General features: G+C 39.4%; 1 protein-coding gene and 1 long non-coding RNA gene across 2 annotated transcripts; both read right to left on the reverse strand.

Moving 5' to 3' along the window:
- Positions 1–406: 406 nt before the first annotated feature.
- On the reverse strand, positions 407–2,765 carry LOC135933515 (uncharacterized). The gene is made up of 3 exons (XR_010573783.1): positions 2,576–2,765; positions 1,648–1,735; positions 407–1,537 (listed from the first exon to the last, which is right to left on the reverse strand). It is a non-coding gene; the product is annotated as an uncharacterized LOC135933515 (long non-coding RNA).
- Positions 2,766–3,863: 1,098 nt separating this feature from the next.
- LOC135932625 (major histocompatibility complex class I-related gene protein-like) lies at positions 3,864–7,965 on the reverse strand. Its single transcript, XM_065470124.1, has 4 exons — positions 7,596–7,965; positions 6,801–7,073; positions 4,295–4,597; positions 3,864–3,993 (listed from the first exon to the last, which is right to left on the reverse strand). Exons 1-4 carry the CDS (start codon positions 7,963–7,965, stop codon positions 3,962–3,964), a joined length of 978 nt encoding a protein of 325 aa, XP_065326196.1. The 3' UTR covers positions 3,864–3,961.
- Between the last annotated feature and the right edge of the window lie 8,249 nt (positions 7,966–16,214).

The following is a 16,214-nucleotide window of genomic DNA, read 5'->3' on the forward strand; positions in this document are numbered from 1 at the left end:
TAGCCACTGTAGCCATAGCACGAGTAACACAAACACTATTGTGCTCTCTCAGTGACGTTTTAACTTGCTAAGCCATCAAAAACGCCAGTGCTCTCTGTCACATACATAAATTCCATATCTGACCGACAATTTTGTGCAATTTGCTAATACCAACTTTAGCTAGCACTGTAAAAACAACATGTAGATGCATTACAGATTACTTTTCCTATAGCATGCACTACAACAATTCTGTGAAAACGTACCCAACTAAAACAAATGTATTTAAATTACTTACCTTCTCAGTATGCCTGACTCAGTGCCAAAGGTTGCATGTGGCTAAACAGTCTTCTAGAATCTGGCGGTCAATTGCGCTCTCCTTAAATTATGTTGTTGTCTTATTGGATGAGACTCTAGGTCTTATTATCCAATCATATTTAGTTGTTGTCTTTGAATATATTGCATCATTTCCGGTTGTGGTCAAACATGATTACAATGGTTTTAGTATTCTAATTTAGTCACTTTAAATCAATGCAAGAAAAATGAGTAGTCTCAGTATTGTTTATAATCAAGTAAATTGTACTTTATTCAATCATGTAAATAAGAGAAACATGAAAGGCTTGTGTAGCATTAACTAAATTCATTTGTGCAAATTCAAAAGCCTGCCAATTCCCATTTTTTCAGTGTAGAGCAGATGGGCCTGGTGGGCCAAATCACCCAGTTGCAGGCGAAGAAACAAAATGGGACAACCTAAAGAAAAAATACAAAGTATGTACAGTACCATTGGAATATGAATTATTTGAACCTAGTCATGTAAACCTGTACTGTTGCTGTGTGGTGAACTGCCACTTTGATTCCCTCTGCCTGTAGGATTGCAAGTATCCCGCATCAGGTGAGGGGGTGAGTGGGAAGACCACTGCTGCCACTTGGTAGTGTGAATAGGACCCATTATTGTACAAACACTTGTAGTTTTCATATTTATGTTTGTGCAGGATATGTAAAATGTGGACGAAATAATTTAAGTTCTGTTAATACAAGTCACACTTGTTATTTGAATTGTTGAACAAACAATGTGAAAAATGAACAGAATGTACAAAGTCCTGTGAATAAATTTTTTTTGTTATACTCCAACTGAATTTGAAGCAGTAAGCCATACTACACACAACATCACAATTTATGTGTAACTGCATTAGGACAGTGTGTGAACTGAGGGAATACCATCAGTGCAACACAAATGACACAAAAAACCCAAACACAACATGACAATCATTCACCAGGACTCATCACTGAAGTCCAGGATCAACCTGAATGTCTCAGTATGCACAGGCACTGTTAACTAGGCCTGTTATATGGCTGAGCAGGAAGTCTGAGGCAGTACTGCTCAGTCAGAAAGGAATGAGGTGCCACAAGTAAGACCCTTGGTTTGTGTTTCCAGCTACTGAGTGGAGCATCTTCCAGCTTGGTGGCCAGGAGTTATTCAGGGGTGCTCGTTTCCACTGTCCACCGCATCATCTCATCACTTGGGTTTGCAGGGCTGGTGTAACTGACAGCTGCCATCTCGCTGAAATGTTTGCAGAAAGATGCAAGGACAAAGTGGTGCACACAATCCTGTTAATACGGATGTCACATGTAATATTCTAGTACTCTAACAATGCACTACAAACAGCATACCTCCCTGCTAACAATAATCGTGGTCCAAGGGTACCTCCTCCAGGGCAGACACCTCAGCAGATAGCCGATTCCGCCAGAGAGCAAACTACTAAAGAAGGATGTTCCACATTATTAAGCAGACCACCATTTTCAAGCAATATAGGAAGGAAAAATGATCTCTCTGCGGCTGAAAAGCGTGAAATAGTTGAATGCCTTGGACACGTAATGAAAACCTTAGATATTTCACAAAAATTTAAGTGTTTAATTAAATGCACTGTATTCACTGGGAGCCCCGTGTGTGAGCCTTACCTGTATTTAGATCACCTTGACAATGATACATTTTAGGCAATTTTTAAAAAAGTAATAATAAATAAAGTCAGATATAGCAAATACGATACAAATAAGTCATTTATGGAAATTAAAAATTTAATTACTTAAAATAAATTGTCAAACGGTTCATTAAATGGTCCATCTAAAAGAAAACAGAAGTTCCTGGCAATTATTTCATGGTTCAGGCTTTAAAAGGTTCAACAACTTAAAAAGTACATGAAACATTTAATGTATTAGGCCTCATTTACACCATGGACCTCTAGCTGCAGCAATAATTTCATGCTGAAAAAAACAAAGAAAGACCTTTGTACCCTTGAAGAGAAGAGGTTCTTTATCTTTGGCTGGCTCCACTGAAACATGCAATGTTAGAATTTGTAGAGCAGTTTATTGTTTGGAGAAGAGGGTGTTGGAGATCAGTGAGCTGAAGCTGATAAGGTCTAATGCACAGACTGGGCAGTGCTCTCAGTTTCTACTTTACAGAGAAACTTGGGCATTAAATCATATTCCATTCAATGCAGCACAGCGATGTATTGCTGATCCATATTCCCAAACAGCTGATGTTTCTGGGGCATAACAACCACCTGAGCTCAAGCACTATAAGACACACAGCATCTCTTACCTCACTGAAAAAGCTGTTGGTTTCCTCTGAAGTCTGTAAAAGGTTTGGCCATCAGTCTGAGTCAGAAAGACTGGTCCAAAAGCATGTTCGAGGTAAGTACCTCAAAGAGGTCTTGGATCAGCAGACCAGACAGCGTTCATGGGCTCATTATAAACTACACGCAGTAAACAGAAAAGTGAAAAGACTGTAAAATTGCTGTAAGCATTTGTGCAGTGTGCCCAAAGTGTCATTTCCCGGTTAAGCTTTAATCAATGCCTCCTCTGTTAGAAAGCTCAGCAGTGACGTCTTCTGGGAAAGAGCTTAATTACATGTGTATGATTGGCTGTCTCGTTCACCTACAGCAGTGCTGAGGACATTTAACCATGCATGTGACATTTTGTCCTGCATTTATAAATGAATTATCACATATGCACTTACTGCAACAAAACAAACAAAAAAAAACAAACACACAATGTCCAAATATTTGTTTTGTTCTAATAGAGAAAAAAAGCTTTTTTTAAAAAAAAATAAAATAAATAATAATAATAATAAAAATCTAAAGTTCACACAACATAAAACACGCTTGTTGATCAGTGTCTGATATGTGGATTTAAGGCCTAACAACAACATTTAACCTGATCTACAAAATTATGTTACTTGAGACATTTTTTTTCTTAAAAATATATTACGGGCGTTCATTTCTCTACAATGATAAACATCTGTCTGTCCCTGATTTCTGTCACATTTTTATGCTTTGAGTTTTCTGGCTGATGACTATCACTAAATTTTGAAAACGATTGCGAGGCTGTCATATTTGACATTAAGTTGAATAAAATAATTATCAAGGCAGCCAGAAGGGGCATAATTGCATCCCATCTGCAATTCATTATTGAGATACACACTCACGACACAGATATACACTCATAACATAGGGGAAAAAATCATAAATTCATTTTATTGGAAAATAAAACAACTTTAAGCAAAAACCTTTGGCCAGCTGATCCAGCTGAAAGCAGTGGGTCAGGCTCTGGTTTGACACTTGAGAACATAATAAATGTAGAGCAACCTTTTAATACCCACACAGGCGAACAGGCAGTGTTGGATACACACGGGACAGTTTGATGTTTCTGAGCTCTAAAACTCAAACTGAAAACTACTAAAAGTTGTTAATATGGATGAAATAGATTAATTTGACTGAAATTGATATTACAGATTCTGACTTTTCTCTTTCAGTAACAACTGAATGATCATATAATGGTATTAAAAATTACTAGAAATTTAAGAACTGTTATTTAGAAAAATCACTAATAAAATAACCATGAATCTTCGGTTCCCTAAACTTGTCTAACTGGAGGTGTGTATCCTCGGTTGTAGGGTGCTGTGTTTGTCTACGTGATGTTGATTCAGTCACACAGAGAGTTCAGTGACACTGACAGGAGCTGGAGGGTTTAAAAAAATAAAACAATTTCAGTTAGTCCACTGATCGTGGAATGGCTTTTGTATGAAACATTAGCGAAACTTTTTTTTAATTCACAGACTAAAATATGTTTTTTTTTCTTAATCTTAAGAATATTAACAGCATTAACAGCCTCGAAGAATGTACATATTTTCCAGCCCCATCAGTTATTCCCAAAGTAATAATAATAATGAAAAAAGAAGCCAGGAAGAAAGATTCAAGCCTCACATTTTAGACAATCCACAGTATCAACAAACTAAATTACTCAGATATGTTTTTCTCACCTTTCCAGTTGGTCCTGATAATGCTTTCATTCAGATTTGTGATGATGTTCTCACCACCAGAGAGCTGAAACACACAGTCGTACCTTCCCCAGTCTTCAGGTGTGACTGATAATACACTCAGGTCAGCACTCATCTGGAAGGTCTCATCATTGTTGGGGAGGATTTCTCCAAGATAAACATCTTCATGAATCTCCTCCCCATCTTTCCTCCAGAACATCTTGGCTCTGCCAGGATAGAAACTTGTAGCGTGGCAGCTGATTGGAGAGGAGGGAGTCTTCTGGAGTAGAGACACTGAAGGAAGAACTGGAGAGGAGGAAGATAGAAGTTGTGTGGAGTGAGTGAACGTGGATGAAAGTAGTATTGAAAGTTGAGAAAGAAAAACAGGTAAGGAAAGGAAATGCGAACAGTTAAGGAAAAATGCAATTTGCAGTTGTTCCACACGTCATATTTAACTGACATTACTTTAACATGAGGCTATGAAACAGAAATGTGTTATTTTGTTAAACACCTGCTGGCTCCACAGCTCCACTTGGACCTCTGGTGGGAGGTACCAAAACAAAAGAAATGGGTTTAAGGTTGTCCAATGTGGGAAATCGGCCTCTTGCTTCATTGTCCCACATCCTCAGTAGGCACCACTACCTTCCCCTCCGCAGTTCAAGCATTTTAGTTTGACACCAGCCCCACATTTTTTATTCATGATCTCCACATCTGAAGACCTTCTCTTGCCTCCACGTGCTTCGGCAAGGTGCCGAAACTCAACCACTTTATAGGTCTTGAGACATTCCCTCACATTTATACTTTATAAACACTAAATACAGTTCTTATATTGCATCCTTAACATTAAGCTCCACTTACACGTTTCTCTGATCCTCTTATTATTCTTTTTGTACTCCACAGTTATGCAAGCTTAGACTGTTTCTGCTGTGTTAATACTAAAGGGGACTCCTGTTATCATCTCCTTACTCCCACTCACTCTCTGCACTCTTTCACACTTCTTTATACTTTGACTTTTCCTACACTCGCAAGCTTTGTCGCCTTTTCCACTTGGATGGTTGAGATACACCCAATCAGCCGGTTGCCATCCCATAACACTCTGGCATACTCTATCAGACAAACCTGTGCTCTGGTTGTTTTTGTCCATTACCCTGGAAGCTCACCACAAGATGAAGGGATTCCAGCTTGGACTTCTTCACCACATCCTCCCAACTCTTACTGTCTCTACCTTCCAGCCTATCCTCCTGCTCCTTCTTTCTCTTTCTGCCATTAGCCATCCAGTATCCACCTCCTCTCACCACCTCCTGCTGCTCATTTACCTCTGTATTGCTCCCATATACCTCCTCATCGCTCAACTCCCTGCTGTTAAAGCTATCCACCTCCTTCCCTGTCGTGTTAGTCTGCCCAACCCTCCCACACTGACTCCACTTTCCAGCTTCCAAGTCCAAAGTCTGTAATCCAAAATAAGCGTCAGTTAATCTGTTCAGATTGATATGAACCAGCATAACAATCCTCAGCAAAAAATTCCAAACACTCGGGCAAATTTCTCTCAGTCTGGATGTCTCCCCCACCTGTGCATCACTCCTCTCCACTATGATAATTTTTCACACTGTCAAGTTGTGAAAATGGCCTGAGCTCTGTTACACATGAGATGATGAAATAGAGCTGAGGTTGTGCTATAATAAAACTGTTTATGATACAGTTGTTCCACGTGTTATATTCAACTGTTATCAAATTATGATGAGGCTTTGAGTGAAGGATTTTTTATATTGATAAATGCTTGCTGCTTCTGCTCCCCTGAGATCTCTATTGGGAGTAAGACACAACGGGAGGAGTCGGTCGAGTCAATCAGTTGCAGTGTGGAAACGTGAAAAGTAGGGTTGCCTGTCTCCTGTGGCTTTACTTCCCACCTCTGATTCGCTGATTGTCTGCACCTGTGTCTAGTTTCCCTTCTGTGTGATTGTCTGCCACACCCTCACTGGTTTCACCTGAGTTCACTCCACACTGTGTGAATATAGTCTTCTCTCTGAGCCTCACAGGTCTCACACTGTTTCACCTTCTGTGTGACCTTCTGGTGCTCTCCATGTCCTTTGTGCTTTACTCGTTACTGCTACTTTTAATTTTTACCTCTCCATATCTCTTTGGGAGGCAAAGTGAGCCAGCAAATATTGTAAAAGTTGAATTAAATGTTTGTGTAAGCAGCATGATCAGAATCTAAAAACTAAAGGGAGTGAGAAGCTCTTTGTGTTGAAATCCTTTTTCTCCTGCTTTTTGGTTGTTAGTATAGGTTTGAGAACTGTTGTTTAACCTTTGTTCAGGAATCTTGGGATTGGAAAGAATGGAAAATTACAATCCTGTTAAGTCTAGACTGAGGATGTAATAGTCAACCTATACATTTTTTCAGAGAGAACTATTTTTTTATGCATATATTTTAACATAAACTACTGCATATAATATAAAAATACTGCAGACCACTGCATCCATGAAAATGCTTTGGGTCATGTGATTTTACCTTTTCTCTGCAGGGAACTTCTTTCAGTGTTCCAAACTGTCTTCAGCCAAGTTGGACAAACCACAGTGAGAAAGTTTTGAGTGTTTCTCAGTCCTGCTCTCTCCCATCTTATTTTGGTATTGACAGCCTCTGGTTTCAGTGCGATCCATGTCAGTGTCTTTAGATCAAGCTCAATAAAGTCCTCTCCATCATACCCATAACGTGTCAATCCGGTCACCTTGCCAGTGGTTTCATCCCATTCACAGCCATCTATCCTCTGTAAAAAGTGGACACCTGAAGAAAGAGAAAGAAAACACACACTAAAATGAACTTGTTAATATTATTCATTTGGTGAATCACTACTATTCTTTAAGATTTGAGCTGTGCTCAGATCTGAGATCTGTCAACTTTTTATTAGCATGACTAATGGAAGCTAGCTGAAATGCTGTAACATGTACAAATTAACTCGATCTGTTTACTCAAAAAAAAAAAAGAAAAAGAGGAAGGACAAGAGACATAAACTAATTTATCCTGGGAGTAGACATCTAGATGACAAATTATAAGAATCAGAACAACTGTTAAGATACAATTGTTGAAGGCAGGACAAACAACAATGATTATAATTGATTGTTTTATCACATTTTTAAGTATGTTCACATCTATAAGGTTTGATGGTTCCTGGATTCAGTGGAGAAGTAAATATTTAAGACTTAAGATCTTTAATTAATAACAAAATTAATTTACTTAAATCGTTTTTGTGTAGGTATTTGTATAATTTGTACTGACTGGTGTAAGGAATAATGTAAAATATCACACCTCCAGTTTGGTTGAAATCCTGCTTCACAGTGGATATTGTATCTGTGAAGAAGGGTGGCAGATTCTCAAAGCACACATGAGTGTAATACTGTAACTGCCGAGGGTCTTTGTCCACTATTTTCTTCGCCCAGTCCTGTTTTATTTCCAATATCCTGTTTCTGAGGTCACAGTAACCCGCCTCGATGCCATCAACCATCCCAACACCCATAAACTCTGAGATGTTTGGGTTTCCAGAAGATGCAGTGATGAAATACTTCAGTGAGTGTCTCTCTGTGGGGTGAACAATGTTTATATTGTTAGTATATAAGTCAATAAAACATACAAATATAATGTGAAATGTGATGCATTCAGTATGATTTGGTGAACACATTCTCGTATGAGTGACGTGAGTAGGTGTGTGTGTGTGTGTGTGTGTGTGTGTGTGTGTGTGTGTGTGTGTGTGTGTGTGTAAGGACACAATGTGACAGAAGAAAATCTTAATGTTATTTATATTTTGGCAAAGATGTGGATGAAGTTGTTAGTTAACTGGACTATTAAAGTGGCTTCATTCAAAATAAGACATAAGTGCAAATATACAAACAATTTATTTACATTTCACAATCAAATATCACAGACTGTTGGGATCAGAGGGCATGTGAATGTGATTGGCTGCTGAGTGAAACCACCTCTACAGCATATTTGGTTCCACTGGACTCTGACTAACTGATAGGTAAATAATAAACCTGTGTGAGTAAAGAAAATAAAAGTTTTCCCTTTTCTGAATGACAAAAATATTGATAATAATCAGTTTAAATCTTTAAAAAACTACTTTAACGAGGTAAATCTGATTTGAACCTTTTATATAAGAAAACCTGACTCCTAACTGTTTACACCAAACCTTTTCATCTGTATCATTTATGATAGTAATGAAAAAGAGTTGACACCAATAAAATTCCAAAGTCATACACATGGTAAAACATATATTTGTCTGAATCCTGTTTTATATCCTCATAAAATGAATAAATGAGCATTGATACTGAGTCTACGAACTACCTACAAAAGCAAAACAAACATGCTGCTGTTTACAGATTTGGTTAAATGTTTTTTTCTTACCTGCAAATACAGCAGGGCAGAAGAGAAGAAACACAAATAACGTCATCCTTTCTGTATTGTTAAAGCTCCAGGATTATCAAACCTTGAAAATATGATGGACTTGACTTGAAACTGTGCGAGAGTCAAACCGTCACCCACCAGATCAACTCTCTGATGAGATAAGTCCTCCTATCTAAACAATTATATTTGCTCTTACCCTCAGATACGGCCCACAGTTTCCAAAATGAGCCCACCTACAGCTGGCAGGAGAAATGCAAACGGATGATTTTTTTCACTTATATCATGTCGTGTTTAAGCTGTCTTTGTTTTTAGTTTCCACAGACTTTTCAGACTGTGTAGAGATGGCGTGTCATTTTACAACCAACTTTTTATCAATGCTCTATGCTGAAATAAAAAGCCCCGAGCAGGCTTGGGTAAAGACAAATCTCTGAGCAAGTGGACAAAGATGACAGAAAGCTTGTTGGGACTAAAAGAACTGAAAGGCTCTGAACAGCAGTGGAGTCAAATGATGGATACTTGGCTCCCCTCAGCCCTGCAGATTTGATTTGATTTGATATACCTTTATTAGTCCCACAAGGGGAAATTTCGTGTTAAGGCTGCCGACCTATTGCACGCAATGGCGGCGCCATCTTACCCTCCGACCATACATACATTACACAAAAACATCACATGGGGAAGACAGGTCAGAGAGGTATAACAATGGAAAATGCACCACATGAGGAAAGATAAGGAGAAAAAATAACTCCCCCCAGACTGAGCTCCAACAGGGAGATCAGTTTGAGCACAGAAAAAAAACACCTCTGCACATAGCACATGAAAAAACTCTTAATACACCAAAGAAACACATGACAAGCAACAGGGGTGGGTAAAGGGTGAGAGACAGCCGATGTAGACAGTACATCCGGGCCTGCAGCCTATGCGCTGGTCTCCTTGATCCACCGTCAGCATCGGAGGGGAATAAGCGTTGAAGGCATTTGGAGGGGGGATGAGTGTATATCTGCATGTGTATATATATGTGTGTGTGTGTGTGTGTGTGTGTGTATAGAGTTCAGCTGAGACAGTGTCCTTCGCCCTGCCAGGCTAAGTAAACAGTCTTCCAGCCAACCCAGGTGGCCTTGCATAGAATGGGAAGAACAGTCTAAACACAGTCTGTTATCAAGGTGTTGTTGTTCAGCTCCAGCCTAGAGACCGCAGCTGGCGCCAAAGGGGTATCCGCATGAAGCGATGGTTTGTTTTTACTTTAGTGTGAACAACTTATATGAATTTCAAAGCTGTTCTAACAGTCCGACACTGGTCTCTCCAATCTCCCGTTGGAGAGCCGTGAGCTTCTCCATGATGTTATCAAACTTACGCTCCGTGATGTTGTCACTCTTGTGGTCAAAGAGCAGATTCTGAGAACTCACGACCGCAGTGCGCTTCTCCAAGATGTAATCCAGTTTGCACTCAGAGGTCTTATTCTGAGTATTCACGGCAGCCGTAAGCTTCTCCAAGATCTTATCCGTGCTGCACTCAATGAGCCCATTTTGAGAAACTCATGCCTCGTCCCATCGTTTCAATCCCAGCGGGCAGCCTTGTGGGGGTTTGAACAGCCGGTTACGCTTCCTTAATTCTTCGATAAGCCAGGGCCAAGCCAGCTCCGATCAGCAAGAACCCTGTTATCATGGTTCAGAATAGGTAGATATCTTCAGCACTCAGGCTCACCCAAGCCCAAACTTCTCGTTGAGAAAGGGGTGTCAATTGCATTCAGGGACCAGTTGATCAAATCCATAATTCTCTTTTAGGTTTTAGAGAACAGACTGTGAGAGAGTGTTCCAGGGAAAAGTAATACAAAAAACATGAGACTAGACAAGGACACAAGAGGCTAAGCAGGGAAGCTAAGGGAGAGGAGGAGGAGAGGAGAAAAGTGCGATCTCCTACGTCAAGAGCAGTTGCAGAAAGTAACAGAAGGTATGGAGTTTGCAGGAGTTTAGCTGCTGGTGTTACAGTGGCTTGCAAAAGTATTCGGCCCCCTTGAACTTTTCCACATTTTGTCACATTACAGCCACAAACATGAATCAATTTTATTGGAATTCCACGTGAAAGACCAATACAAAGTGGTGTACACGTGAGAAGTGGAACGAAAATCATACATGATTCCAAACATTTTTTACAAATAAATAACTGAAAAGTGGGGTGTGCGTAATTATTCAGCCCCCTGAGTCAAAACTTTGTAGAACCACCTTTTGCTGCAATTACAGCTCCCAGTCTTTTAGGATATGTCTCTACCAGCTTTGCACATCTACAGACTGAAATCCTTGCCCATTCTTCTTTGCAAAACAGCTCCACAACTGCCCTGTGACGGCCTCAGAGGTTGTCTAAGAGAATATTGGGAGGAACAACACCATGAAGTCCAAAGAACACACCAGACAGGTCAGGGATAAAGTTATTGAGAAATTTAAAGCAGGCTTAGGCTACAAAAAGATTTCCCAAGCCTTGAACATCCCACGGAGCACTGTTCAAGCCATCATTCAGAAATGGAAGGAGTATGGCACAACTGTAAACCTACCAAGACAAGGCCGTCCACCTAAACTCACAGGCCGAACAAGGAGAGCGCTGATCAGAAATGCAGCCAAGAGGCCCATGGTGACTCTGGACGAGCTGCAGAGATCTACAGCTCAGGTGGGGGAATCTGTCCATAGGACAACTATTAGTCGTGCACTGCACAAAGTTGGCCCTTATGGAAGAGTGGCAAGAAGAAAGCCATTGTTAACAGAAAACCATAAGAAGTCCCGTTTGCAGTTTGCCACAAGCCATGTGGGGGACACAGCAAACATGTGGAAGAAGGTGCTCTGGTCAGATGAGACCAAAATGGAACTTTTTGGCCAAAATGCAAAACGCTATGTGTGGTGGAAACTAACACTGCACATCACTCTGAACACACCATCCCCACTGTCAAACATGGTGGTGGCAGCATCATGCTCTGGGGGTGCTTCTCTTCAGCAGGGACAGGGAAGCTGGTCAGAGTTGATGGGAAGATGGATGGAGCCAAATACAGGGCAATCTTGGAAGAAAACCTCTTGGAGTCTGCAAAAGACTTGAGACTGGGGCGGAGGTTCACCTTCCAGCAGGACAACGAGCCTAAACATAAAGCCAGGGCAACAATGGAATGGTTTAAAACAAAACATATCCATGTGTTAGAATGGCCCAGTCAAAGTCCAGATCTAAATCCAATCAAGAATCTGTGGCAAGATCTGAAAACTGCTGTTCACAAACGCTGTTCATCTAATCTGACTGAGCTGGAGCTGTTTTGCAAAGAAGAATGGGCAAGGATTTCAGTCTGTAGATGTGCAAAGCTGGTAGAGACATACCCTAAAAGACTGGCAACTGTAATTGCAGCAAAAGGTGTTTCTACAAAGTTTTGACTCAGGGGGCTGAATAATTACGCACACCCCACTTTGCAGTTATTTATTTGTAAAAAATGTTTGGAATCATGTATGATTTTCGTTCCACTTCTCACGTGTACACCACTTTGTATTGGTCTTTCACGTGGAATTCCAATAAAATTGATTCATGTTTGTGGCTATAATGTGACAAAATGTGGAAAAGTTCAAGGGGGCCGAATACTTTTGCAAGCCACTGTATATGAAGAATCTGTAACTAGCAACACTACAAGAGAGTCCAGGCAGGATTAAGAATAAAAATAAAACTGAATAATTGAAAATTACACATTATTCCTGTGTCCAATCACCTGAAATCAAAGTACATATGGCGTAAATTTACTGATACACTTATACAGGTCTTTCTGTAATCTTCTATTATCCAGCTCACACTGAGACCATTCTTTCCTCCTCTTTCAATAAGTGTGATGTGTTTTTAGTGAAGCTTTAGTTCTCATAGGATTATAGTATGGTATGTGTCATGTTTATAGTATACTGTCGTCTTACATTTTCACAGATGTAGTGATTATTGACAGATGTGAAAATTTTAGTGCTGTGGCAAAAACCTGCCCATACTGCAGCACAGGGCAAGGCTCATGCAACTGAACTGAAAACCTTAAGGTCCTTGAAGGGCTCACAGACGTAAGCCATCAAATGAAAGATAAACATTTTCTTTTCATTTGTGAAATGAAAGTCATCTACCAAGATGTATATTTCAATTTTTTCATTTGACCCTGTTTGACCTTTTTTAAAAAAAAAAAAAAAATATTAAAAATAACTAAACAATTCACTTTTAACTCTTTAAGATGGAAAAAAAATCATGTGCCACAATAATAGAAATTATTTATCATTGTTTTATCATTTGGTTGTGTCATGGAACAGCTGTGTGTTGCAGGAAAAGGACCCAAACACTGGACTCAAAGGCAGAACGTGAACTTAAATACTGCTTTATTGCAGGCTTGGAAGTAATACAAAAACACCACACGCGACCATTCAAAACAACAACTACACACAGTTAAAATAACTATGTGAAACCACCAAAACTAAACTGGGATAAATCTAATGGAAGTAATGCTCACAGGGAAACACTGGAAAACACACAGTATGAGGGTGAACCAACGTTAATGATGCAACAAAGGACAAAGGCAAACACAGGGCTTAAATACACAGTGGAGTAATCAGGGAAACAATGAGAAGCAAACTAGACTCACTGCACATAGGACTGGGACTATCAAAATAAAACAGGAAACAAGAGACAATTCACAAAGCTGTAGAGTTGACACTGAACTAAAAGGGACAAAACCTAAGAACTAGAAATCACAGAACAAAGAACTAGAGCACTAGAAATACAGAGAAAGAAACCTAAACACTAAAAGTCCTAACATTGATGAAAATCAAACCAGAACACAAGTAATTTACAGCAAAGAAATCAGACAATAATAAATAAATCAACAATAATAATAACAAACAAAACACTGGGTCATCGACCCAGGACCGTGACAGGTTGTCTCTTATTCATTCTGGCTAAACTCTCACTCATGCATACTTTCTTATATTCATATGACTATGACAGGATTGACCCCCACTCCCCGGAGAGAATAGCAGGCAGGGAGGAAGCAGAACAAAGAAAGAAGGTAATGACATTTATTTTTTATTATTTCAAAAAGTTTTTAGGTGCTCAAATAGCTCACAAGCAAAAGGAAGAATTTTAGGAGAGTGTCACAGCACTGGGTCTGTTGACCTAGTGTTTTTTTTTTTAAGTTATACTCTTTGAATTATGGTTTTCTGTTTGTATTATATTTAGTTCCTGGTTTCTAGGTTTGCCTCAAAAAAAGGAGAAAAAAGTCCTGGAAAGTACATAAAACATAACACTGAGTGTTAAAGGTAATGAGGCTGTTGTTCTAAGAAAATTGTAGCAATAGTTTATATTGTTAGAAATATCGAAAATGTTGTTTTTGGATTGTTTCATATATTTTATGTATATGAAATTTACCAAAAAATAAGGAAAACCTGGGTTAGAAAGCAAATATGTTTATCCACTGAATTATGAATAAAATACATTAAATACCTCCAACTGTCATGAACTGGCTGTGTGCAAACGCAAAACTCAGTGAAAAAGAACTGAACTCAAAGATTACTGCTTTATTGCAGGCTTAACGACGATACAGAATACAACACTAGACTGGGAAGGATAAACTGAGACACAAGGAAACACAGGGAAACACACACACAGCTCCAGGGACGAGACATTGATGACTAAGCACGGAGAACACAAGGCTTAAATACAAAGGCAGTAACAAGGAAATGAGACACACAAGAGAAGCACGGCTGGGAGCAATCAAACCTGACAAGACTGAAGGTCAGTGTCTCAGGTTAATGTATTCTGTTTTGCTTCCCTCAGAGTTAAACAGGAAACGCACAGACTGAACACAGACACAGAATCAGGGGAAACACAGAGACATGGGAACAGGGCAGGAAGACACACAGAACAGAAGGAGCTCAAAATATAACCAGAACCCAGCCTCAAAGAACATAAAAACAAGAATTAACCTTAAGCACAAGATAATAATAACCAAAACCACTGAGTCACAGACTCAGGACCATGACACACATGTAGCTCGAACATATGAATGTTTTTATAGATAAAAGGTTTAGCACATCAATACAGAATATTTCTGAATACATAGATTGGAAAAAGTAAAGGAGAAAATATCTCCTTGTTTAGACGACATTAAATGTTCAAATAATTATAAAAAGTTAAGGGTGAACTGGGCTTTATGCCGAAGCAGAGGGCAAAGTGATCTATGAGCCAGCTGTCCCATGCAGGTGATATGGCCAATGATCAGACATAACGTATAAATTCTCTAACTGAATGGAAATGTTGAATTCATTACATGAAAAGATTATTTATGTAATGCATTAATTATTATACATTAGATTTAATAAAGGGTGACAAATATTTGACTGTTAAATACACTAAAAAGTAAATACATTTAAATGAACAATGATAAATTATATTTTTGAAATGATTCTATATCAATATTTGAGCTTTATTTGAGGCACATACATTTATTGCAGTGTATGCCATTAAAATAAACAAAAAAAAAACTTATTTAAGATGTTATCATGTTACCTTTTGGGTATTTTAATCACTACTGCATGTAAGATGTAAAACTTTAAACTGTGGAAGAACTGAAACAGCCAGAGTAAAGTCATACAGAGAGTGGAGCGCAGAGCTGCTTGAAGGACAGTCATGTTTGTGGATTTAGTTTCTCAGACTGTTCAGAGGCATTGGCAGGAGCTGTAAGAACAAAAAGATAAAGCTGATATTTTCTATAATGTACAGTGAAGGTTGATTTCTGTTAGTAAACACACTCCAACTCTCTAGATAAACATGCAACAAAGAGTCAGGCAAGCAGGAATATGAATAGGGAAGTCACATCACCAAGAAGCATAAATATCACATGCGCTGCAGATTTTGGTGGAACATGAGGGAAAGTACCACTAAGAAAAGAAATGCTATGCAACAATCAAGAGCTGTTTCAGTTTTTTTTTTTTAACTCACAAACTGAGAAATGATTACCAGACCCATTGTAAATGGTAAATGGCCTGTATTTGTATAGCGCTTTACTTAGTCCCTATGGACCCCAAAGCGCTTTACACTACATTCAGTCATTCACACACACATTCACACACTGGTGATGGCAAGCTACACTGTAGCTACAGCTGCCCTGGGGCCCACTGACAGAGGCGAGGCTGCCGGACACTGGCACCACCGGGCCCTCTGACCACCACCAGTAGGCAACAGGTGAAGTGTCTTGCCCAAGGACACAACGACCGAGACTGTCGGAGCCGGGGCTCGAACCGGCAACCTTCCAGTAACAAGACGAACTGCCAACTCTTGAGCCACGATCGCCCCCTAAACGCATGACTAAAGGTCACGTGACACCAAAAAACTACGCTTTACGTTCCTGTGATGCTTAATGTTTTTAAGGAGTAGTGATGAGAGTAAATGTGTGCTTTACATTCTAAATGCCAGCAGTAGTATGTTCCACATGAGCAAACTCTTTTCCCCAAATTTAGTTCACAGCTAGAGAGTTCAAAAGTTTGT

Source organism: Pelmatolapia mariae, linkage group LG22 (assembly GCF_036321145.2).
Source record: "Pelmatolapia mariae isolate MD_Pm_ZW linkage group LG22, Pm_UMD_F_2, whole genome shotgun sequence".
Classification (NCBI taxonomy): Eukaryota; Metazoa; Chordata; class Actinopteri; order Cichliformes; family Cichlidae; genus Pelmatolapia; species Pelmatolapia mariae.